At 39.5% G+C, this 26,718-nt stretch overlaps 1 protein-coding gene across 13 annotated transcripts in view; it reads left to right on the forward strand.

Moving 5' to 3' along the window:
- ep400 (E1A binding protein p400) overlaps positions 1-26,718 on the forward strand; it is a 217,800-nt gene that overhangs the window by 162,096 nt on the left and 28,986 nt on the right. For 11 of the 13 annotated variants that reach the window (XM_059994609.1, XM_059994601.1, XM_059994605.1 and 8 more), the window contains 9 exons: positions 832-966; positions 1,224-1,268; positions 1,648-1,801; positions 5,347-5,627; positions 9,774-9,947; positions 16,032-16,079; positions 16,178-16,314; positions 18,242-18,298; positions 19,208-19,286. In XM_059994609.1, coding sequence (XP_059850592.1) covers positions 832-966; positions 1,224-1,268; positions 1,648-1,801; positions 5,347-5,627; positions 9,774-9,947; positions 16,032-16,079; positions 16,178-16,314; positions 18,242-18,298; positions 19,208-19,286 — 1,110 coding nt within the window. The remainder of the gene's footprint in view (positions 1-831; positions 967-1,223; positions 1,269-1,647; positions 1,802-5,346; positions 5,628-9,773; positions 9,948-16,031; positions 16,080-16,177; positions 16,315-18,241; positions 18,299-19,207; positions 19,287-26,718) is intronic. The other 2 variants (XM_059994608.1, XM_059994613.1) reach the window with 1 other exon arrangement.

Raw genomic sequence — 26,718 nt, forward strand, 5'->3', positions numbered from 1 at the left:
GTTGCCGAGAAGTGGTTCTGGATGTTATAGATTTTGGTTTTAAAGATGGGTATGTAGTTGGTTTTGGGTGGCAGGGTGGAGGTACGTCTCTATCAAAGGAGGTGTAAGGCACTTCTTCCCTCCGCCAATCTGCAGGTCCCCCTTGGGCAAGCTGTAGAACCCACTTAGCCCATCGATCATGATAGCCCACCTTGTACGACATAGCACATAACAAATAAATATAGTTGGTCAATTAACAGATATGCAGCAACAAATGCAGAATGTGGGGAACACTGGGTAAAGGTGACCATTTCATTTTTCTGAATGCTAGGGATTGCAAGGCTAGGCAAACCAAAGTTTCTCTTTCTCATTTGGGAAGTCACTTAATTCAGCAGTGCTAATTCTAGGATGTGGAGTGAGGAAATTTCACTAGCAAAGAGTCTTGGGAACCAGAGCTTGTCACTTTTTGCTCTTCGTCACTTTTTCTTGGCATGATTAGATTCCTAATGCCTAGGATCCTGAAATGTCAATTTCTGAAAGAAGGTCATCTGATGTGTCCTTGAATTAATCAATAATTTAGGGGAGTTTATGTAAAATTTAATTGTAATTTTCCTGTTGCCACTGATTTGAATCTTAAATCACAGCTTGAACACCAGCGTAAAAATTTGTCAACCTTTGTTTAATGTGGTCATAATACGTACTACTTCAATAATAGGCGTTGTTATTGTCAAACCATTAGTATTGAAAGAACCAAATCACTTGTATGGATACTGACATGAAGTTATTGGGAGGTTTTTTCCACTTTGAAAGAACAATCTGAGCCATAACTGTAATTTGTGCCGGTTGCCTCAGGCTCAGGTGAAAGCTGCAAAGCGGGTGTGGGAGTTTGGACAGTTGCACAGCCTGAAAGAGGAAAAGAAGAGACAGCTAGAAGATGAAGAAAATGATGTGCTGTTCACTTACAGCCGGGAGGATGCATACAACAAGGTATATACTGGTTTAATTGTGATGAGAGTCTCGTGCTGTTGGTGCACTGTGAGTTCCTCCTAGCTGCCGTGCAGTAACTGAAATGCTCCTGTGCTCGTAGCCTTTGTCGCTGTGCTGCTGGAATTTTTCTTATATATAGTGTTTTATTAAAGTACCCTACAGTTTTCAGGCCATGTTTAAAAACAAATTATTCCTGCTCTTGCTGTTGATTGAAAAGACAATTTCACTCAATTGTATTTTTTCCTCTCTTTGTAAAGGAGTATGTGAAAGAAGTTAAGGATGGCCAGCCTGAAATAATGCCCGTGAGTATTTATTTATTGAGATACAGCTCAGAGAAGATCCTTCCGGCCCTTCGAACTGCGCCACACAGCAATCCCTCGGTTTAATTCTAGCCTAATCACAGTACAGTTTACAATGATCAGTTAACCTACCAACTGGTGCATCTTTGGACTGTGGGAGGAAATCAGAGCACCTGGAGGAAACCCATGCAGTCATGGGGAGAAGGTACAAATTCTTTACAGGCAGCGGTGGGAATTGAACCCCAGTCACCTGTACCGTAAAGCATTGTGCGAACCACTACGCTGCCACGCCGCCCCATTGCACCCACTTCTTTCAAAAGGATTTAGAATCTTTCTTAAGTTTAAAATCTGAATGGGTTACATTGCTTTCTATCTCTGGCAGATTTGGACACCTCCCACACCGCCCCAGGATGACAATGATATCTATATGGATCCAGTAATGTGCCTGATGTATGATACTACTCCGATTCAGGAGTCCAAACTGCCCCCTGTTTATGTCCGAAAGGAACACAAGAGATTAAAGATGGACCCCTCAGGTGAGGAAGCATATCAGCAATGTGCAGCTCATGTAGAATATGGGCACATTTCATTAATTAAAATATTGATCAAGGAAGAGATCTAGACTTAGCCACCTCCTGCCCTCTCCAGTCTTGATATGGCCTGTGTGGTAGGAGTGTAATAATGATCATGATCCCTCCATAAGTTGATGATAGAAATTTGATCGTGATTTACATAGAGCATTGAACGTCACAGCACAGGTACAGGCCATTTGGTCCACAATTTTGTGCTGAACTAGCTAAAAGGATAAATCAAAAATCCCAAGCACTGATCCCTTTTACCTACACCATGCCTATATTCTTCCATCTTCCTTGCATCCATTTGCCTATCCAAACATCTCTTAAAAGGCTCTAATGTATTTGCCTTTACCACCATAGCAGGCAGCGCATTCCAGGCATCCACCACTCTCTGAGTAAAAAACATACCCCTTTCATCCCCTTTGAACCGACCCCCCTCTCCCCTTCAATGCATACCCTCTGGTATTAGACATTTCAACCCTGGGAAACAGATTTCTCTCCACTCTATGCTTCTCATAATCTTGTAAACCTCTATCAGATCTCCCCTCAGCCTCCGACTGTTCAGAGAAAACAAGTTTATCCAGTCTCTCATGATAGCACATGCCTTCCAAACCAGACAGCATCCTGGTAAACCTCTCGTGCACCCTCTCCAAGAAGAATCAACATCCTTCCTATAGTGGAGCGACCAGAACTGTATCGCATACTACAGATGTGGCCTCACCAGAGTTTCATAATATAAGACTTGGGAGCAGAATTAGGCCATTTGGCCCATTGAGTCCATCATGGTGATTTATTGTCTCTCTCAACCACATTCTCCTGCCTTCTCCCCATAACTTGTGACACCCTGGCTAATCAAGAACCTATCAACGTCTGCTTTATGACTTTTGAACTCAATGCCTTGTCTAATAAAAGCAAGCATTCCATGAGCCGCCTTAACCACCTTATTGACCTGTATTGCCACTTTCAATGAGCTGTGAACTTGGATCCCTAGATCTCTCTGCTCAGCAACACTATTAAGGATCTTGCCCTTAACAATGTAATGCATCCTTCCAGATTTTGAACACTTTAATGCAATTGTCCTATAATTTGATAATCAACCTGTGCTAATCCCAGTCTCTGCCTTGGGAAGGGAATTAGTTTTCTCTTTTGTCTTAGTTATTGAGTCATACAGTACAGAAAAAGGCCTTTCAGCCAAACTAGTCGATGCTAACCAAGATTCCCTTCTAAGTTGATCCAATTTGCCAGTGATTGGTCCATTTTTCTCTGAAACCTTTCCATGTACCTTTTCAAGCACATTTTAAATGTTGCTAGTTTACCTGCCTCAACCACTTCCTCTGGCAGCTTATATCATATACTGAACACTTTGGCTGAAAAGGTTCCCTCCTACCCCAACCCTGTACACATTCACCCTATCTATGTCCCTCAATCTTGAACACTTCTATAAGATCACTCCTCATTCTCCTATGGTCCAGTGGGGAGAAGGTCCCAATCTGCTCATCCTCTCTCTTCATAACTCAGTCCCTCAAGTGTTGGCAACAACCTTGTAAGTCTCCTTTACGCTCTTAATCCATCTTACTGGTATCTTTCCTTCAGCTGGGTGACTAGAACTGAACATAATATTCCTCCTCCCTCACCACCATTCAGGGCTGCAAACAGTCCTTTCAAACTGCACTTCACCTCTAAATTTGCTGGGGTCATCTATTGTGTCCGGTACTCCTAATGAGACCAGTCATAAATTGATGGGCCACTTCGTTGAGCATCTTTGCACCATCCTTCAAAAGTGGAACTTCCGGCGGCCCAACATTTTAATTCCCATTCCAACATGTACCAAACTGAGGCCACCCTCAGGATGGAGGAACAACACCTTATGTCTGTGTAACCTCCAACCTGATGGCATGAATATTGATTTCTCCTTCCAGTTAAAAACAAATTGCCTTCCCGTCCTCTCTTCTTCTATTCCCCACTCTGGCCCCTTGCCTCTCCTTACGTGCCTTTCACCTCACCCGGTGCCCTTCCTTCCCTTTCTCAATGGTCCACTCTCCACTCTGTTCAGATTCCTTCCTCTCCAGCCCTTTATCTTTCCATTCTGCTTGTCTTCACCTATCACCAAACTATTCTCCTCCTCCCCCCCCCCCCCCCCCACTTTTTGATACTGACATTTTCTGCTTTCCTTTCTAGTCCTGAAGAAGGATCTCAGCCTGTGTTTGTTACTTTTGGATTTCCAGCAACTGTAGAATCTCTCATGTTGACAATATTCCAAGTGCAGCCTCACCAGTGTCTTACACAACATAAACATGAGATTCTGCAGATACTGGAAATCTTGAGCAACATATACAAAATACAGAAGGAACTCAGCAGATCAGGCAGCACCCATGGATGGGAATAAACAGTCGGCATTTCGGACCAAAACCCTTCAACACATCCTGATTTATTGCTCTCCATAGATGCTACCTGGCTTGCTGAGTTTCTCCAGCATTTTGAGTGTGACCCAACATCTATACTCATTTTGTAATATGTGCAACCCAGGGCAATCGATCCTCCGTGTCAGTCTCATAGTGAAGTAGTTTATCCCATCGTCATATTTTGCCTCCTATACTAAAAATGTCACCCATGTGCAGGGAGGTTTTATACAGGCGCATGAGATGGTGGGTCAGTTACTGCCCGTTACGCCGCTAGCATTTAGGGCAGCAATGAAGGTCTTCCATCCCTGGAGGTGTTCAGAGCTTCCTTCACATGTCAGTAGCTTCCTCTCAGCTTTCAGTGCTGTCAGTCATACAAGTCCCAGGTGGAGACTCAGAAATACCATCACACACATATGTTGAAGGATTCTTCATTGCTGTTTCTATAACAGTTTTGTTTTATCAGTCAGGGTTGTTATCCCTGAGCTGAACCCCCGAACCTGGAGGACCAGTGGACCACTCTTAGTCTGACCTCTACCCCTTGATCTGTTTGGCATAGGTGACCCTACCAAGAGCCAAATCATAAAGCTCAGACTCCAGCCAACACAGCTCTCCGGATCATTGAGGCACGCAAACCTCTAGACCCTATGACAAGGTTGTGGTCCTCTTGGAGGGGATGGTGGGTTAATTAGCCAGTATATAGCCCAGTCTGTAGTTAAGTGGTGGAATGGGGAAGATGGAGAAGGGGTGGGATGTAAGGGAATAACTAGTATTATATGGAACTAATGTAAATTGGTGTTTGATAATCAGTTTGGGCATGATACGCCAGAAGGCCTGTTACTATACGTCATAACTAAAGCTGTACTGCATTCTGGTGCTTACATTTCTGAGAAATGCCTTGTGATATTTTGTTATATTAAAGATACTACTGTTCCAAACTGAGCCAAACCAAGTGGGGTTTCTTGGTATGAAGTGGCAACAATTGTTATCAGTCTATTCAGTGGTTTAATTACACCCTTGAAGCAGGTGGTAGACCCAGAGAGGAGGAATGGTTGGTGGACATCTGTAATGAAAGCATTCGGCCAGTGTTGCTTTTTGTATGTGCAGAAAGCGAGACAGACGTGTTGACCTTTGTTGATGCAGCTGCCGGAAAGAAGTTTAAGAAAGCTCGGCACGGGGAGCCAGTCACCCCGCCCCGATCACTGTTCGACAGATCAACACCCTGCATGCTCAAGATGCGCCGTGAGGCTAAAGACCAGAAGAAGAACCTGTTCATGAAGCAGCAGGCACCGTTTGCAAAACCTTTGCCCACGCTGACCAAAACCCCTGCTGATGGTGGAACAGACAGCCCAGAGTGGCTGATTAGCGAGGACTGGGCACTTCTACAGGTAACATGATGCACGCGCTTGGTCAATGTCTCCCATGTCTGAGGGCAAATCACTGAAGTTTTAATGGGAGAGGCTGAGGGATTGTTGGCAGAGTAGATACATAAAGGGCATACAAGAGACTCCTAGATAGAAACATGATTGAAATAAATATGGAGGGCTATTTGGAAGGGAAGGGTTAAAATGATCTTGGAGTAGGTTAAAAGGTCAGCACAACATCAGGACAGTACTGTGCTGTACTGTTCTGTGGTAATTGGTTGAGAAAGTTAGGGCTTTACTCTTTGGAGCAAAGATGGTGACTAAGATAATAAGAGGCTTAGATGAAGTGCCCATTTCCCTGGAGGGAAGCGGCTAATGCAAGTGTGCATAATTTTAAGATGATTGGAGGAGAGTATAGGAAGGGGATGTCAGAGCTAATGTTACAGCTCTACAAAGCCCTGGATAGACCACACTCGGAATATTGTGTTCATTTCTGGACACATCTTCATAGGAAGGATGTGTACACTTTAGAGCAGGTGCAGAGGAGATTTACCAAGATGCTACCTAGTTTAGAGAGCACGTCTTATGAGGAAAGGTTGCGTGAGCTAGGGCTTTTCTCTTTGGAGTGACGGAGGATGAGAGGTAACTTGATAGAGGTGTACGGGATCATAAGAGGCATAATTCAAGTGGACAGTCAGAGACTTTTCCCCAGGGCACAAGCAGCTAATAAAAGAGGGCATAATTTTAAAATGATTGCAAGAAAGTATAAGGGGGAATATCAGAGGTAGGTGTTTTTACGGCGTGAGTGGTGGGTGTGTGGAATGCACTGCCATGGGTGGTGATAGAAGCAGATAAAACTGGGGGTATTTAAGGGATTCTTAGGTAGGCACATAGGTGATAGATAATTGTAGGGCTATGTGAGAGGGAAGGGTGACATTGATCCTACAGTAGGATTGTGGGCCGAAGGACCTGTACTGTGCTCTATGTTCTAGTGTAGAGGCTAGGGAGGGTAATTGGAGAGTATAGAGGATGCTTAAGAGGCACCTTCACTGACCATTGCTGATAACTTGCGGGTGGGGGTTGGTGAATGGTATGGTCAGGTCTGTTGATGCTTGAACATCAGAGGGCTTTATGTCTCCTTTTTGTTACTTCTTCTGTTCAGAATCTGAATTAACCTATCACTATCTGATTTAAATATACCCAATGATTTTGCCTCCACAGCCATCTGTGGAAATTAGTTCCATAGTTTCACCACCCTCTGGCTAAAGAAATTCCTCCTCATCTCCATTCAAAATGGATTCTGAGGCTGTGTCCCTCTGGTTTTAGACTCCTCCACTATAGGAAACGTATCTTTAAAGCAGAGGTTGATGAGTTCTTGATTAGTTGGGGCATCGAAGGTTACGGGGAAAAGGAGGGGAATGGTGTTGAGGGGATAATAAATAAAGAATAAAAATAATAATAAATCAGCCATGATGGAATAGTGGAGCAGACTCGATGGGCCAAATGGTCTGATTCTGCTCATACAGTGCTGTTCAAACATCTTGGACACATATACAGTATAGTACCTGTAAAAAATATTCACCCCCTTTGAAAGTTTTCATGTCTTACTGTTTTGCAACATTAAATTACAGAGGAATTAATTTGTTTTATTGACATTGATCAACAAAAAAAGACTTTCAGGTCAAGGTGAAAACAGATCTCTACAAAGCGATCTAAATTATTTACAAATGTAAATCACAAAATAATTGATTGCATAAGTATTCACCCCACTTTAATACGACACATCAAATCATCACTGGTGCAGCCATTTGGTTTCAGAAGTCACATAATTAGTTAAATGGAGATCTGTTTTTGGAGACCTACACCATGAAGACTAAAAAACACTCCAAGCAACTCTGTGAAAAAGCTATTGAAAAACTCAAGTCAGGAGATGGATACAAGAAAATTTCCAAGTCACTGAATATCCCTTGGAGTACAGTTAAGTCAATCATCATGAAATGCAAAGAATATGGCACAGATCTACCTAGAGCTGGTCATCCTCAAAAGCTAAGTGACTGTACAAGAAGGGGACTGGTGAGAGAGGCGACCAAGAGACCTATGACAAATCTGGAGGAGTTACATGCTTCAGTGGGAGAGTGACAAAGCCACTATTTAAAAAAAAACTCCCATGAAATCTTGGCTAGAGTTTGCCAAAAGGCATGCGGGAGATTCTGAAGTCAGCTAGAAGATTCTGTGGTCTGAGACCAAAATAGAGCTTTTTGGCCATCAGACTAAACACTATGTTTGGCGTAAGACAAACACTGCACAGCATCAAAAACACACCGTCCCTACCGTGAAGTATGATGGTGACTGCATCATGCTGTGGGGATGTTTCACTGCAGCAGGCCCTTGAAGGCTTGTGAAGGTAGAGAGTTAAATGAATGCAGCAAAATACAGTGAAATTCTGGAGGAAAACCTGAGGCAGTCTGCAAGAGAACTGCAACTTGGGAGAAGATTTGTTTTCCAGCAAGACAGTGATCCCAAGCATAAAGCCAAAGCTACGCAGGAATGACTTAAAAACAATACAGTTAATATATTGGAGTGGCCAAGTCAAGAGTCAAGACCTCAATCCAATTGAGGATTTGTGGTTGGACTTGAAAAGGGCTGTTCACTCTGATGCACCATCAATAACTCACTCTGAGACGTAAAGGTGAGATATTGGCTTTTATTGACTGGAAGAAGGAACAAGCAGTGAGTGACCACCATACTACATCCTGGAGACTGAGAGGCCGGGCTCAGGCCTCAATCGCCTTTATACAGGGGTCTGTGGGAGGAGCCACAGGAGCAGTCAGCAGGGGGTGTGTCCAGACAGGTATATGTAGTTCACCACACACTCACAATCCCCATGCAATCTGACAGAGCTTGAGTGGTTTTGTAAAGATTTACTCACAATCCCCATGCAATCTGACAGAGGTTGAGTGGTTTTGTAAAGGGAGAAAGGTTAAAAAAAATTTCAGTGTTCAGATTTGCAAAGCTGATAGAGACCTATCTATGGAGACTCAAGGTTGTAATTGCTACCAAAGGTCCATCTACTAAATACTGACTGGAAAGTAGTGAATACTTAAGCAATCAATTATTTTGTGTTTTGTATTTGTAATTTTAGATTCAATGTTGAAAAACAATACACATGAAGCCTTCCAAGGGGCTGAATACTTTTTTAGGCACTAGGGTGCCCAAATGCACAGTACTGCATTTGTCAACGTGGAGCGGAGAGCGTGTTTGTAAATCTGGTGGGAGTAAAGGATGTTGGGAATGGTGAGGGTGGAGTGCCATGGGAGGGGTGTGGGACGGGTGGCAGAGAAGGAGTCTGAGAGTCAGAAAGGTGGCACGGATGCAGACACACCCAGCCCTGAGACACCAGCATCGACATTTGATTCCAAACATTTAGTTTTATTGGTCATTACGGAACGCCATTCTGGTGCTTCCTGCTCCCTCCCCTCTCCCTTCCCCACTTTCCAACTATGATCTCCCTCTCCCTGCCCCCTTTCCATTCTCAGTTCACAATAGAGACCCATATTAGAATTGGGTTTATCATAATTCACATATATCATGAAATTTGTTTTCTTTGCAGCAGCAGTGCAGTGCAATACATAAAATTACTACAGTTCTATGCAAAAGTTTTGGGCACCCCAGCTGTATATATGTGCCTAAGACTTTTGCACAGTACTGTGTTGTAGTCACTCCACTTGTGGCTTTTCCAGATAACATCACGGAGAGATTGATATTTAAATGTCAGATGTACCAGCAGATTTCTGGTTACTCTTTTTTTTAAAGTCCATATTTTGGTGTGATTTACCTGTAGTCAACGAACGACACGGTGCTAAATTGAACTGAGCTTAACTGAATATTTCTAGACTGCTTCAATAACTCTGTAGTTGTTTTATATTCTGTGGTTTTTTGAGTGATTTGTTCGCGTTTTTTGAATGCTGCATGTTTGATGTTTTTCTTTGAACGGGTTCCATGATGTTTCTTTGTTTTGTGGCTGTCTGTGAGGAAGACAAATTTCAGGGTTGTGTATTGCATACACACTTTCATAATAAATGTACTTTGAATCTTTGAATATGTTAAATATTTCATAGATTTGTGTCTAATGGAAGCTTTGTTCCTGTGTTCTTTTTTTCTTGCTGATAGGCTGTGAAGCAGTTGCTGGAGTTACCTTTAAACCTGGCTATCATCTCACCAGCGCATACACCAAATTGGGACCTGGTCAGTGATGTTGTTAATTCCTGCAGCCGCATATACCGATCACCCAAACAATGTCGCAACCGATACGAGAATGTCATAATACCACGAGAAGAAGGAAAGGTAAACAACATTTCATAGCTGGAGATTCTAATAGAATGCTTTTTACATTTGCGCTATTTATCCTCCAGGTCGATCTGAAAGGACCGTTTTCAGTTTACTGGTTCCCATACTGCCTTTTGAAGCTTGGAGCATGAAATTATTTAAAAGAGAAAACTGGATACTGAGAATTGTCAGAACTAAGGCAATAAAACCATTCATGTGGGAGTTAGGAATTTATTATTAAAGTTAAATAGGGGTCCTGAGTAGTATAGCGCTTAGCATGATGCCTTTGTAGTTTGGGGCATAGGAATTTGGAGTTCAGTTCCAACATCATCTGTAAGGAGTCTGTATGTGCCTGCCTGTGAGTGTGTGGGTTTCCTCCGGGTGCTTTCATGACCTCCCATGTCCAAAGGCATTAGTAGGTTAATTGGTCATTGTAAATTGCGAATAGGCTACCTTTAAATTGCTGAGTTGCTGGACAGTACAGCTTGTTGGTCCAGAAGGGCCTGTTCCACGCTAGATCTCTAAATCAGGGGTTCCCAGCCTATTTTATGCCATAGTCCCCTACCATTAACTGAGGTGTCAGTGGATCCCGACTTGGGAACCCATGCTCTAAATAAATAAATGAGGTTGGGGAGGGGCAGAGGCAGCTTGAGTTGAAGATCTCATGCCATTGCTAGTGCTGTGACTGCTATGACTCCAGAGTCTACAGTTCCATGGAAGTTGTATAATGCTGATGAAATGAGGCAAATCTGGACAGTTTCAAGCTGCCAGCAAAATGTTTGATGCAGCTGACCACTGATTAATAATTTGGCTACATTTCCACGACAGTTGGGATGCCTTGGACTGGGAATCTAGGTGCAGTGGCAGATGTTGATGTTCACCAACAGAGGTCTCTCTTATAGCCTGGGCATCCTCCTCAGTGTGCACGGCCTAAACTGGACACACAGTGCTGTGGTCAGTGATCATCTGGTTGGCTTAATTTAATGGTTTGGCTCCCCAATGTTTGGAAGTCCACTGCTTCAGTGCCAGCATCTGAAACCAGCTGTTGATCACCTACAAAGGCCGTCTCTTCATGTTGCCTCCACCCAAATGAGTAATGAGATGCAGGGACCTGGACATAAATGGCACAGAAAGCAACCCTCAGTTCCTCTGCCAACCATTCGCATGATGCAAGAGAGTTGGAGTTGGCCAGTTCTGGTCACCTACCTACAGGGAAGATATCAATAAGCCTGAAAGTACAGAGAAAATTTACAAGGATGTTGTTGGAAATAAAGAAAATGAATCTCAGGATAGTATATGGTGACATGTATGTACTTTGATAATAAAATTTACTTTGAACTTTGAGTTATAGGGAAAGGTTGAATATGTTAGGACTTCTTCCCTGGAGCAAGGGAGAATGAGGGAAGATTTGATAGAGGCATATCACAAATCCTCGTTATCTAACCACTGACATCAGAAAAAGGCAATGGCAAACCACTCTGTAAACTTGCCAAGAGCAATCATGGTTGTGGAATGATGGCACATCATAAAACACGACACATAATAAACAAACTGATAGAGGTATACCTCCTCTGTGGAGGCCAGGGCTTTGAATGTATTTAAGGAGGCAGTTGATAGATTCTTGATTAGTCAGGGTGTGAAAGATTATGGGGAGAAGGTAGGAGAATGGGGTTGAGAGGGAAATGGTTCAACCATGATCAAATGGTGGTGCAGATTCAAGGAGCCGACTAGCTTAATTCTGCTCCTATGTCTTATGGTCTTATACAAAATTATGAGGGGTGTAGATAGGGTAAATGCAAGCAGGCTTTTTCCACTGAGATTGTGTGGGACTACAACTACAGGTCATGGGTTAAGGGTAAAAAATGAAATATTTAAGGGGAACATGAGGGGAATCTTCTTTACACAGAGGGTGGTAAGAGTGTGGGACCAACTGCCAGAGGAAGTGGTGGATGTGGTTCAATTGGACCATTTAAGAGAAGTTTGGATAAGTATATGGATGGGAAGGGATATGGAGGGCAATGGTCCAAATGGAGACCAATGGGACTAGGCAGAATAACAGTGCTGCATGGACTTGATAGCCCGTTTCTGTGACTCTGTGGCCCTTTGAGTTTGACATTCAGTAAGATGATGGTTAGCCTGGTCTTGGCTTCTGCTCCACTTAACAGATTGTTCCTCATCAAGAACAAATCCACAAAGACAGGTAGAATGAAAAAATTTGCTTGTTGCAGGATCATAGGAACATAACATCAAGTAAGCAGTGCTCACAAGAAAAACAAATTAAACATAAAATGTCTTTTTGTTACAACAAGGACCACAATTAGAACAAAAAAGGACCATTTTAGTGCAAGTTGATCAGTGTCATCAGTGTTGCTAAAACTATACTGTTCAGGATCAGTCATAGAAAGATACAATACAGAAACAGGCCCTTCAGCCCATCTAGCCCATGCTGAAACATTTGCTGGTTGATTCAAGGCTGCATCTGTGGAAAGGGAAACAGCATCAACATTTCAGGTATAATGCGACTTGCCCTGTTGCATTCTCAGAATCAATCAGGATTAATACCTCTGGCATATGTTGTGAAATTTGGTATGTAGCAACAGTACATTCAATACATAACTGTAAATTGCATTAGGAGTTGTATACTGTACAGATTTTAGAAGTGTTCGTGGGTTTAATGTCCATTCAGAATTCTGATAGCAGAGGGGAAGAAGTTGTTCCTAAATCATTGAGTGTGTCCCTTCAGGCTCCTGTACCTCTTCCTTGATAGTAGCCATGAGAAGAGGGCATGGTGGGTGTAGCCTTTTGGGGCATCACCTTTTGAAGGTATCTTTGATGTTGGGGAGAATGGTGCCCATGATGAAAGATGACTGAGTTTACAACTTCCTGCAGTTCATTTTGATTCTGAGCATTTTCTGTTGGATTTCAAACTTTCAGCTTCTGCTGTTTACTGATTTTTCACTTGCTCTGCCTGAGACACCAAAATGTGACTCTTTATTCAGTTTTGGTGTGTGTTTAGTTTTGTTTCTTCATTCAAGAGCAAGTTATTCTCTAACCTGCTGCCTCCAGCGGTACCCCAACTTCAGCAGTCAGTGCTGACCTGCAGCAAGTAGTGCAAGTGCTGAAGGTGCTGTCATTCCAGTTACTGTAGAGCAGTATGGTGGGCAGCAGTGCTTCTGAGCGACTCGCAGAGCAGCGAGGTGCTTTGAGAGGAGGAAAATGGAGAATGGATTTCAAATACTGCAGGCCCAAGCAGCCACAGCGAGGAAAATGTACAATGGAAATGAAGCACTGAGCAGAACTGCATCATTTGAAGAGCAAGTGCGCAGCAAAGCCCCTCCGCACACACATTTGAAGTGTACTCACAGAGCGGTGAAGTGCCACGAGAGGAGGAGCTGGAGAAAGAAATTCTGACTGTGAGGAACAAACTGCAACAGCGAGCAAGGTGTACAAAAGAAATTTATTTGGAGAGCACTGAGGCAAATACACAGTGAAGACCCTCAGCACACATATTTAATCAGAATCAGGTTTATTATCACCGGCATGTGAGTTGAAATTTGTTTAAAGTGTGAATACAGCAATCCCACTGTTTCATTTAATACTTGAGCTGCAGAGACCGCAATTTAAGTATCAAGCTTGAAATTTGTTTAAAGTGTGAATACAGCAATCCCACTGTTTCATTTAATACTTGAGCTGCAGAGACCGCAATTTAAGTATCAAGCAAGATTGTGATTAACAGATATCTGTACTCAGGTTGAGCAAAACAGTAGATGGTTGACCTTTAAATTCAAGTTAAATTGTCATTCAGCCATACACATGTATAAATTCCTCAAATTTTAAAAAAAATTATGAACTATTCAGCTGAGCTTTTTAAATATAGGAGTTCATTTAGGTATATTTATCAGATTATACTGTACAGGTCACTTCTTTGTTAATGGCTATTTGGGTAATGGAATTTCACCCATACTGAATTGATAAATCACAACCTAAATTTTTGTGACATGGAATGTCATTAGCTCTTCTGGAATTTATTTGGGGAAAAAATGTCAGTAAACACAAAGTTTATTTTATTTTTAACTTTCATTTATTGACCTGTACATTGCTAAAATTAGAGCAGAACATTCAAAAGGAGATGAAGGGAATCAGAAAATATTAATTAATTTTTAACTTTTTTAACTAATTAACTTTTAACACTTATTATTTAATTATAAGCTGAAGGAGTTTCCCCTCTCATTCCCCAAAAACACCCACCCTATGTATCTGGTCTTTAACCGTTGTTTGTAGTCTTGGCCAAGACCTGCTGTCCTGATGGCTGAAGAAATCTGTAAATTGATTGTTTTTTCCCATGAACTCTATGAAGCAGGCATGTTTGCCTGACAGAATATCAAGGGTCTTCCTTGGAATTACTGTTTCATGTTAACAGACCTTCAGAGAACAGGTTGAATGAAAGGCCATCAACTTGAAATCTTCAGTTTATTTCTCTCAGCAGATACTGCTTGACCTCCTGAGTATTCCTATTTTGTATTTTTATAATGGATATTTCTGCAAGTATTCTTGGGACTGTGATTTATTGCCTGTTCCTTTTTTCTCTATAGAGATGGTAATAGGGTACCTTCTTTACAGCTTTACAGCTTTCTGTGAGTGACTGACTTGTTAGATTCTTTGGGTCTTTATCATCTACCTCATTGAGCCAGGACCAAAACACAGGTTACCCAAAATGGATAAATATGATGGGTTTGGTGAGGCCTAATTTGGAGTATTGTGTGCAGTTTTTATCACCTGCCTACAGGAAAGATGTAAATAAGGTTGAAACTGTACAGAGGAAATTTACAAGGATGTTCCCCATCTGGAGGACCTGAATTATAACAAAAGATTGAATAAGTTAGGACTTTATCCCTTAGAATGTAGAAGATTGAGAGGAGATTTGATAGAGGTATACAAAGTTATGAGGGGTATAAAGAGTAAATGCCAGCAGGCTTTACCCACTGAGGTTGAGTGGGACAATAACTTGAGGTCAAAGGTTAAGGGTGAAAGGTGAGAATTTTAAGGGGACCATGAGAGGAATCTTCTTCACTCAGAGGGTCATGAGAGTGTGGAATGAACTGCCAGCGCAAATGGTGCATGTGAGCTCAATTTCAACATTTAAGAGAAGTTTGAATAGGTACATGGACAGGAGGGGTATGGAGGGCTATGGTCCCGGTGCAGGTTGATGGGAGTAGGCATTTTAAGTTGTTTCAGTGTGGACTAGATGGGACTGAGGAGCCTGTTTCTGTGCTGTACTTCTCTGTGATTCTAGATTTCCTAGTGATGTTAATGAAACACCTGAATGTTTGATTTCCTTCCCTCTCTAATCGTACCCCATTTCAAAGTGGTGTTTTCTCTACACTCTCAGTTCAGATGAAGGCTTGTATATTGTCAACTGTCCATTTAACTTCTGACCCACTGAATTCCACCAGCGGATTATTTGGTTTTTGCTTCAGATTCCAGTAACTGCACTCTCTTGTATTTCTTAGTGTTTCAATTCCTTGTTCTCTTGTATTCGAAATTCGCCCGCCCCCTCCCCCCCCCCCCATTTTGTTGTTGGGACACTCTCATTCATTTATTTATTTTATTGGGAGATACAGCACAGAATGGGCCCATGGGAGGAAACCAGAGCACCCAGAAGAAGTGCATACTTTCTTACAGAAGGACGTTAGAATTGAACTCTGAACTCTGAATAACATTGTGCTAACCACTACTTTACCGTGGTGCCCTTTTTCTTTTCAATATTTAGCAAAATTTTATTGATTAGTTCATTCCATACTCATTTTTCCCCTGAATTAATCCCTCGGTCCTTTTACTGTATTTCAAATTAAACCCAGTCCTGTGGTTTGCTGCTCTTTCAGGCCAATTTGTTTGGCTTTCCCTTGAATCTAATACTGTCACCAATATCCCTTGTTAGCCAAGATCTTACCAGTTGTATTTTTATCTCAAACAGGAATGAACAATTGTGCTGGTGAATGTGTACTTTCTCATTGTCAATGTCAATATTTATCAGAGACTTTATTTTCATTGTACTGAGTATCAGAGCAATGGAAAGATGTTAACTCTTTTCTTCATTTGCAGTTGATCTATGATGCTAATCCAAAGAAAAAGACTAAGAGCATTTACAAGGTACATTTACCTTTTTAAACATGTTGCTTGATCTTTATGCACTTGTAAAAAGTGTGAAACAGAACTAAAGTGACCTCTGTATTTTGTTTTTGTTTAAGAACAAGAATAGTCGCCCGTTGCGGACCAGCCAAATCTATGCACAGGATGAGAGTGTTATGCATACACAACTCTTCACAAGCCACTTTGAACTTGTAAAGCTTATAGCTGGGAAAAGAAGTCCGCCAATCAAACCGATGTAAGTATCCTACCACGTATTTTGAATGCAAGAGTTCCCAGACAAGAAAAAGTCCCCTAAATCATCCTCTTTCACCCTAGTCACATGATCTAGTGATCTTTAGTTATTGTGATCAATTCATTTCAAAGTTGAGTCAGCAGCAGACCAACTCAAAACTGACAATGATTCCAGGATTGAAAAACTTGTCATAAGAGAAGCATTTGATGGCTGTAACCTTCTACTTACAGAAATTCAGAAGAATGAGGAGAGGGTCTCTTTGAAACCTTTCGAATATCAAAAGGCCTTTGATAGAGTGGATATGGAGAGGATGTTGCCTGTGGTGGGAGGATCTTGAGACCAGAGGGCACAGCCTCAGAGTAGAAGGACATTCATTTAAAACAGAGATGAGGAAGAATTTCTTTAGCTGGAGGGTGGTGAATCTGTGGAACTCATTGCCATAGGCAGCTGTGGAAGCCAAGTCATTGGGTCTATTTAAGACTGAAATTGATAGATTCTTGATCAGTCAGGGCATGAAGGGATACAGGGAAAAGATAGGAGATTGTAGCTAAGAGGGAAAGTAGATCAACCAAGATGAAATGGCAGAGCAGACTCAATGGGCTGAATGGCCTAATTCCATTCCTGTATCTTATGGTCTTATGGATAACAGGCAACTGGTTGGGGCATCAGAGTTTGGAGTTCAATCTTGGCATCCTGTGTAAGGAATCCGTATGCCCTCCCTATGGAATGCATGGGTTTCCTTCCACAGTCCAAAGACATACTGGTTAGTAGGTTTTTTTCTCCAGTCCTGTTGAATGGTATTGGCCCAAAGTGTTGACTGTACTCTCTTTCATAGAAGCTGCCTGACCACCTGAGTTTCTCCAGCTAAAAATTTGGTTAGGTTTATCATTGAAGCAGTGTGCATAGAAGAAAATTCACATTTCATAGTACATTTATTATCAAAGTATTATGTAGTATACAACCTTGAGTTCCTTCTCCTTGCAGGCAGCCACAAAACAAGCAACCCAAAAGAACCCATAAAAAAACTGTCAAACATGCAAATGTGCAGAGAGGAGGGGGAAAGAAACAAATTGTGCAAACAATAAAAGAAAGCAAATAGCATTTAGTAAGCCTTCAGACACGAAGCCCAGAGCAGCCAGAGCAGGCCCAAAACCTCAGCCACCTCACTCACAGTAGCTTCTTCTGTCTACAGATTTTAATAGAACTGTGGTTGAATCGGTGTGCATAGGAAGATACATTAACACTGTCTTTTATGTCCACAGATTTTATTATCTAACGATGGGATGATTATTATGTAATAATGTACAGAAACTTAAATATGTGAGAACACTTGTACTTAATCTCACACTCAACTTTGCTCATTGTGCTGTTTGTATGAGCCTTGTAATTTTTAGTGGTTTTAAGAGTGAGCATTTTCAAGTCCTTGGGTGTCAATATTTCTGAGGATCTATTATGGGCCTAACATGTTGTTGCAACTACAAATAAAGCACAACAGCAGTATATTTCATTTAGAGTTTGAGGAGATTTGGTATGTCACTTAAAGCACTTGCATTTTTCTACAGATGTACCATGGAGAGCATTCTAACTGGTTGCGTCACCGTCTGTTATGGATGGGGGGGGGGGGGCTGGCTGCTGCACAGGTTGGAAATAAGATATAGAGTGTTGTAAACTCAGTCAGCTCCATCATGGACTTTAGCTTCCTTAGCATCTAGAACATCTTCAAGGAATGATGCCTCAAAAAGGTGGCATCCATCATTAAGGACCCCCATCACCCAGGTCATGCCCTCTTCTCATTGCTACTAATTGTATATATTAACTCCAATTCATGGTTTTCTCTATTATTATGTATTGCTTTGTACTACTGCTGCAAAGACAACAAATTTCATAATGTACTTCAGTGATCTTAAACCTGATTCTGATTCATTTCTAGGTTGGGAATGAATCCATTCCAGAAGAATCCAAAGCATGCATCTGTGTTGGCCGAGAGGTTTGGATGCTTCTTCAATTTTTCTTTGTCGTTAAGCTTTGAGTTCTGTTTAATATGACACAGCTGAGAGGTTCAATCCCCTGGAATGGCTTGAATAGAGGAATCATTTTCTCTTGAATAAAATTCTTTAAAAACAAATCTCTAAAACAAAGCTGGCGGCTATAAATCTAAGATTAAAAATCAAACATTGAATTCAGGAGTAATTTCTTTCTGCAGAGCAAGGTGAAAGGGTGCAACTTATTACTGTAGGTAGCAGTCAGGCCAAAGACTAGACAGGCACTTAAAATCAAGTGGACTGAATGTGTGAAGAAGAGAGCAATACAAGATTTACAGTGATAGATTTGGGTGAGAAAATATGGGAAATCATATGAGGAGCATTTGGTGGCTCTGGGCCTGTATTCATTAGAATTCAGAAAAATGAGGGGATCCCATCGATAGCTATGGAATGGTGAAAGGCCTCAGTACAAGTGGACATGGAGAGAATGTTTCCTGTGGTGGGGGGAGTCTTAAGACCAGAGGACACAGCCTCGGGGACATCTACTAAGAACGGAGATGAGAGTGATGAATCTATGGAACTCGTTGCACAAGCGGATATAGAGACCAAGTCATTGAATATATTTAAGGCAGAGATTGATAGGTTCTTGATTAGTCTGGCCGTGAAGGGTTAATGGGAGAAGACAGTAGATTGGGGCTGAGACGGAAAATGGATCAGCCATGATTAAATGGGCCAAATGGTCTAATTCTGCTCCTATACTGTATGGTCTTATGATAATGTTTGGAGCATAACATTGGGGTGGATTGGTTCAACCAAATGACCCACTTCTTTGCTTGATGTTCCACTTGATTATATTCTGCGGAAAACAGAATGTTGGAGAGCATATGTAATATCGTATTCATTCACTCTTTCAGTGGAATCAGCTATGACAAGCCTCTGCCACCAATCCAGGTTGCCTCACTTCGAGCTGAACGTATCGCAAAAGAGAAGAAGGTTAGTGTTTATACAAACAATCGCATATATAGGACATATTGTCCTGTGGATGCAAACCAACATGGCAAAGTAAATAAATACATAATCAAAAACTGAAAAAAAAACAGCAGTTTCCAACCAGTCTTCAATTCCATTATCGCTCAGGAGCATTTAGGTATTGTGGATATTTTGCTCCTGAGTTTTATCAAACATTAAAATATCACAATCCAGATTACACTAGAGTTTTAGATCCTGCAGACATATGTAATGTTTTTGAGATGATAATTTGCTAGTAACATTATGGCCTGGTATATTTTCCTGCATGTATTAACATAATTTTAAAACACAAACTTTATTGTAATTGATCAGTAATTTCTCCATTTGAGTGTAATTGAAGAAATTAGGTTCAAGTTTGGATGGTTTGTCGTAAATATCTTGTGTTGGTATGGCCTGTAGGTCAGGGTCAGCCTTGGATGTTGCATCCTGTCTGTCTAGATACACAAGCCAAGGCAGTATGATATGGAGAGCAAACTGTTGCCCGTGTAGCGAGCTCCCCCTCTCCGCACATCTGATGAACTCAAAAGGAACAGCAGAGACTGGTACAGTTTGACATCAGCGGCATTGCAGGAATTTCCCATCAGAGTTCAACTCAACACAGGACAGCTCTGAATTTTCCCCTCTGGATTTAGTCCTGAAGCAATCCCCATTTGTGAGTATAGCTACAAGGTAGCAGACGTTTGAGATCAGACTTTCCCTTCTAGGTGTACTGCCAACCATGGCTGATGAGCCCCAGCTGCCCGGAGTGACTGGTTTTAAGGCCCCAGTAAGCTGCATTTGCCCCTTCTTCTGACAGTAGAAACAGTTCCACCTGGCTTAGTAGCTAAGCCACACGTGAAGGCCAGGAACTGAACTTGGTTGTCAGAGGCTATTTGGTGATGTACAGCATTGGGAGCATTTAATAGCTATTGGGAACTCATCCTATTACCACCCCCAACCCCTCCCCCACAATAACCTTAAGGATTCATCTTGTGTTATATGTTGAATATTCAATGTATAGTAACTTATCAACAAAAAAACTTGACAATATGTTTTCAAAGTTCAAAAAGTTCGAAATCCAAAGTAAATTTATTATCAAAGTACATACATGTCACTATATACAACTCTGAGATTCATTTTCTTGCGGGCATTCACAGTAAATACAGAAAAACACAACAGAATCAATGAAAATTCACACACAACCAATATGGACAAAGAACCGATGTACAAAAGACAACAAACTGTACAAGTACAAAAAATTATTTAAAATAATAATAATAAATAAGCAATAAATATCGAGAAAGTGAGATGAACACTACCTCACTACTTTTGTTTTCTCTTTTTGTACTAGTTATTTAATTTAACTTTTTAAATTTTTTTAAAAAATATTTTTAAAAGCTGGAGGCTTTTACACAGTAATAAATGTATTACACACACACACACACAGTTGGCCCTTCTTATGCGCGAATTCAGCCAACTGTGGATCGGGAAAATCTAGAAGTTCCCTGTCCAGCACTCATTGCTTGAGCATGTACAGACTATTTCTTCTTGTCATTATTCCCTAAACAATACAGTATAACAACTATTTACATAGCATTAACATTGTATTAGGTATTATAAGTAATCTAGAAATGACTTAAAACTACAGGCAGTTCCCGGGTTATGAATGAGTTCCGTTCCTGAGTCCTTCTTTAAGTCGGATTTGAAGTCGGAACAGGTACATCCGGTATTATTTAGCGTCAGTTATTCAAACATTTTTCTTAGTATATAGTACATATTTTACCTTTCTATGCATATAAAATACTTAAGAAACATATGTATTTTAATAATTTAACCACTACGTTGCTTAATTGTAGCTTTCATCGGGGCAGGGCCTTTCACATGCTCCATTAAAATTGCTGTGATCATTGACCAACTGTAGCCTCACACTTTTCCAGTGATAGATGGCGTTTCACCTCTTTCTGATCACTTTATTACTTCCACCTTATTTTCAATCGTGATTATTTTCGTGAACAGAAACACTGCAGATTCAGAACTGCACTGCACGGAGACATGTTAAGTAAAGTCCGGGGTTCCACTGGGTCCTAAAGACCAGCGCACTGATACATGTTAAATAAGGGACTTGAGCATCCACGAATTTTGGTATCCGCAGGGGGTCCCGGAACCAATCCCCCGCAGATAAGGAGGGCCAACTGTAATAAAATAGTACTGTGCAAAAGCCTCCAGCACAAATATATAGCTAGGATGCCTAAGACTTTGGCATAGTACTGACATAGAGCGGAGAGAGAGTTTGTAAATCTGGTGGGAGTGAAGGATTTTGGGACTGGTGAAGGTGGAGTTCTGCAGGAGGAGTGTGGGACAGGTGGCAGAGAAGGAGTGCCATAGGTGGTGGGGGGGTGGGGGGTGGTATGGATGCAGACACACCCAGCTCTGAGACATTAGGCAAGATCATTTGATTTCAAACAATTGTTCCTTTAATCACAACAGAATGTCTCTGGTGCTTCCTGCTCCCTTCCTTCTCCCTGCCCCCTTCCCACTCTCAGTCCACAATAGAGACCCATATCAGAATCAGGTTTATCATCACTCACATATGGCATGATTTTATTTTTGCAGCAGAAGTACATTGCAATCCATAAAATTACTACAGAACTGTGCAGAAGTCTTGGGTACCCTAGCTACTTCTATGCATTTAAGACTTTTGCACAGTGTTGTATATACTTACTGTGATTTAGTTTTTTTATTATGTATTGCAATGTATGACTGTTGCATAAAAACAAGTTGGACAACATATGCTGGTGATCTTAAACTGGGTTCTTTTCTCTTTTTCAATCTTTTTATTAAATTTCCAATTAACAATATTAATACTGATACTTAGAGATTGGGAATACATTAATAACGGTTAACACATATTCCAAGTAGCAAATACAGTCTAACCTCCCAATCTCTTAGTAATTAACCATGAAAAAGATAATTATAAAAAAAAGAGAAAAAATAACCCCAAACTAAAACAAACTAAACTAAAAAAAAGCAAACGAAGATTGGGTTGCCATATTTCTTCGGTTAAAATTATAATTTGTCGTTAACTCCACTCCTCTATACATAAAAAAATTACTGAAAAAAGGATTCAGAAAAGGTCAGCTTACATCATATGAAAATATTGAATAAATGGCTTCCAAGTTTCTTCAAATTTAACCATAGTATTGCTCCTAATTTTTTCCAAATTTAGACATGCAATCGTGTGGGAAAACCATTGAAATATGGTAGGTGGGTTAGAATCTTTTCATTTAAATAATGTCACAAAAGCAATTAAACGACATGCTGATGAGGATATTACTGTCTTATCACTGGTAGTCCAAATATTGTGGTAATAGGATGAGGTTGTAAATCAACACGCAAAACTACTGAAATAATGTCAAAAATATCTTACCAATATTTTCCTAACAGAGGGCACAACCAGAATATATGTGTCAAAGAAGCTACTTCTGGAAAGTGATTTGAATATTAAAATTGAAGAAACAAATTGGTCAAGACTATGTCTTGATAGTATGACAAATACAATAAATGTTCGGTTAAGATTAGTGCAGTATAATTTTCTACATCAATTATATATTACACCACAAAAAATAAATAAATTAAATCCAAATTTATCGGATCAGTGTTTCCGATGTAACCAGGAAACTGGTACTTTTTTACATTCGACATGGTCTTGCTCTAAAATTCAACCTTTTAGGACAAATTTAAGACTTTTACTGGAACAAATTACAGGAACACAATTTCCTCATAATCCAATATTACTCTTACGAGGTGATATTGAAGGGATAAAACCGAAACTCAAACTAAATAAATATCAGAAAGAATTTATAAAAATTGCACTGGCAGTAGCCAAAAAAGCTATTGCAGTTACTTGGAAATCGGATACATATTTAAGTATAGACTCTTGGAAGAAAGAAATCTATGGCTGTATTCCATTAGAGAAAATTACTTATAATTTAAGAGATAAATATGAAACATTTCTGAAAATTTGGAACCCTTATTTACAAAAGACAGGATGAAATATATAGATGCTCTGAAGATGAAACAATTGGTTATTTGGGGAAAGAAATAAATATACATATTAAAGTTATTACGAATTCCATGGAGCATGTGGAGATCTTCCAACAACCAGGCACTTTTTTTTTCTTTCTTTCTCTTTTTTTTTCTATAGGGCAGTTAGGGGGGAAGGGTTATATACATTTTTTTTCATATTTTACTTTGTAACTACTTAAAAATGCAATAAAAAAAGTTTTCAAAAAAAAAAGAAGCTACTTCAGAATTACATCTATCACAAACAGGGTTTATATGACGGCAAAAACATGCTAACATCCTTGGACATATGAGCCCTATGAACCACCTTAAATTGTATCAAAGCATGTCTGGCACACAGTGAAGAAGTATTAACTAGTTTAAGAATTTTCTTCCATTTCTGTGTAGATGATATTTGAAGTTTTCTTTCCCACTCATTCTTAATTTTATCAGAAGTACCTAGACATATTTTCGTAATCAAATCATAAATAATTACTATTAAACTCTTCTGAAAGGGGTTTAAACCTAAACTTCGATTGGATATAATATCGGAAAGGTAGGTAAAATGGCATTCAGAATGTTTCTAATCTGTAAATATCTGAAAAAATGTTATCTAGGCAAATTATATTTATTAGACAACTGTTCAAAAGACGTAAAACAATCATCCATAAGTAAATCACGAAAACATGTCATTCCTTTTGTTTTCACAGCAAAAAGGCTTGATCAATTCTAGACAGTTGGAAAAAAATGTTAGATATAATAGAGCTGGACTGGATAAGTTTATTCAATCCAAAAAATTTATGAAATTCAAGCCATATTCATATTGTATGTTTAACTATTGGATTTATCATTTGTTTATTCAGTTTAGTAAATACAAAGGGAAGCACAGCTCCTAGAATAGAAGCCAATGAAAACCCCTGTACAGACTCCTGCTCGAGGTTCATCCATCGTGGAGATTGAATTTCATCCAACTCTTGTGTCCAAAACGTTAAATTTCAAATATTAATTGCCCAATAATAAAATCTAAGATTCGGCAAAGCCAAACAGCCTTCCTTTTTTTAGTTCTGTAAATATTTCTTACTTAACCTGGGATTTTTATATTGCCATATATATGAAGAAATTTTAGAATCAATAGTATCAAAAAAAGATTTAGGAATGAAAATTGATACTGCCTGAAGTAAATACAGAAATTTAGGTAAAATAAATATCTTAATAGCATTAATTCTACCAATCAAAGATAAGGACAGTGGGGACCATTTAGTAAACAGTTGTTTAACGTGATTAATTAAAGGTAAAAATTAACTTTAAATATATTCTTACACTTCTTAGTAATTTTAACCCCCAAATAAGTAAAATAATCAGTAACCAATCTAAATGGTGATTGTCTATAAATAGGGATTTGCATATTTAATTGGAAAAGCACACTCTTATCAAGATTCAATTTATACCCAGAAAAACTACTGAACTAAGCAAGTAGAGTTATTACTGTAGGAATGGATTTCTCTGGGTTAGAAATATATAATAACAGGTCATCTGCATGTAATGATATTTTATGCGTCCCGTTCCCAAATATATTAGGTGAATCACGAATAGCAATTGCCAAGGGCTCCAGGGCAATACCAAATAATAAAGGACTTAAAGGACAGCCCTGTCTAGTACCTCAAAAAAGCCTAAAGAAAAGGGGATCTCTGATTATTGGTAAATACGGCAGCCAAGGGTGTATGATATAACTATTTAATCCATGATATAAATTTTGAACTGAAATAATTTCTCGAGTATATTAAATAAATATTCCCATTCAAGTCTATCAAACGCCCTCTCAGCATCAAGCAAAATAACACATTCTGAAGTATTAGATGAAGTAGTGTATACAATGTTCATTAACCTCCGAATGTTAAAATGTGAATAACAGAAAAGATTATCCTATAATAATTAGGATAATTTCTTATATAGGAATTACATATATTCCTAATCATATATATGATTCCTATATTAAATCAGATAGGATTTAATAAATCCTGTCTGATCCTCAGAAATAACTTGAGGCTATACCTTCTCTAATCTAATTGCTAATATTTTGGAAAAGATATTAGAATCCACATTCAACAAAGATATAGGGCTATATGATGTACGTTCAGTGGGATCATTTTTTTAGGAATTAAGGAAATAGGTGCTTTATAAAAGGATTGTGGTAATTTACCTACTAATAAAGCATCTTTAAAAACTTTACATAATCAGGGAGAGAGTAAATCTGAAAAGGTTTTTAAAAATTCAGCTATATAACCATCTGGACCAGTTGCTTTACCTGAGTTTATCGAAAAAATTGTTTCTTTATTTCCTCTTCAGTAATGGGTACATATAATACTAAACGTCCATCAACTAGTAATTCTGGAAAATTTAGTTTCCTTAAAAATTCATGCATTATAGTAGTATCATCAGGAAATTCTGATTGATATAAATTAGTATATAATTCTTGAAAAGATTTGTTCATTTCATCATGACCATCCCGACTACGAACTTTATTAATCTGACGTTTCGCCAAAGCAGCTTTCAATTGATTAGCCAACAATTTATCCAATTTGTCACCTTGTATATAGAATTGACTCCTAGATTTAAGTAATTGGTTTTCAGTTGGAGGTGTTAATAACTAACTATGTTGAATCTGAAGTTCAACTCTCTCTCTATAAAGCTCCAAATTGGGAGCAATAGAATATTTTTTATCAATAGCTTTTAATCTTATCAGCCAAGGAACGTATCTCACTATTAATTCATTTTTTCAATCCAGCAGAATATGAAATAATTTGTCCGCGGATATATGCTTTAAAGGTATCCCATAATGATCCCATTGGAAATTTCTTCTGTTGAATTAAATGAAAAAGAAAACTGCAATCTGTTCTTTAATGAAATTAACAAAATTTAAATTCTGAAGCAAAACAGAGTTGAACCACCATTGTCTAGTACTAAAAGTTACATCACTAAATTTAATTGATAACTTCAGAGGCACATGGTCGGAAATGGCAATTGCATCATACTCACAGGTGGTGACAGACGAAGCTAAAGGAGAATCAATAAAAAGGTAATTGATTCTAGAGTAATTATGATAAACATGGGAAAAAAAGAGAACTCTTTATCATTGGGATCTAAAAACCTCCAAATTTCTAAAATTCCCATGTCAACTAAAAAGGAATTAATAAAAGTAGCAGATTTATTTGGAAATACCTGATTGGGCGCAAACCTATTCAACATAGGATTCAAATAACAATTAAAATCTCCACCCATTATTAACCTATATTCACTTAAATTAGGAAGATATATAAATAACTGCTTAAAGAATTCAGGGTAGTCTGTATTAGGT

The sequence above is a fragment of the Hypanus sabinus genome, chromosome 18 (genome assembly GCF_030144855.1).
Source record: "Hypanus sabinus isolate sHypSab1 chromosome 18, sHypSab1.hap1, whole genome shotgun sequence".
NCBI classification, from domain to species: domain Eukaryota; kingdom Metazoa; phylum Chordata; class Chondrichthyes; order Myliobatiformes; family Dasyatidae; genus Hypanus; species Hypanus sabinus.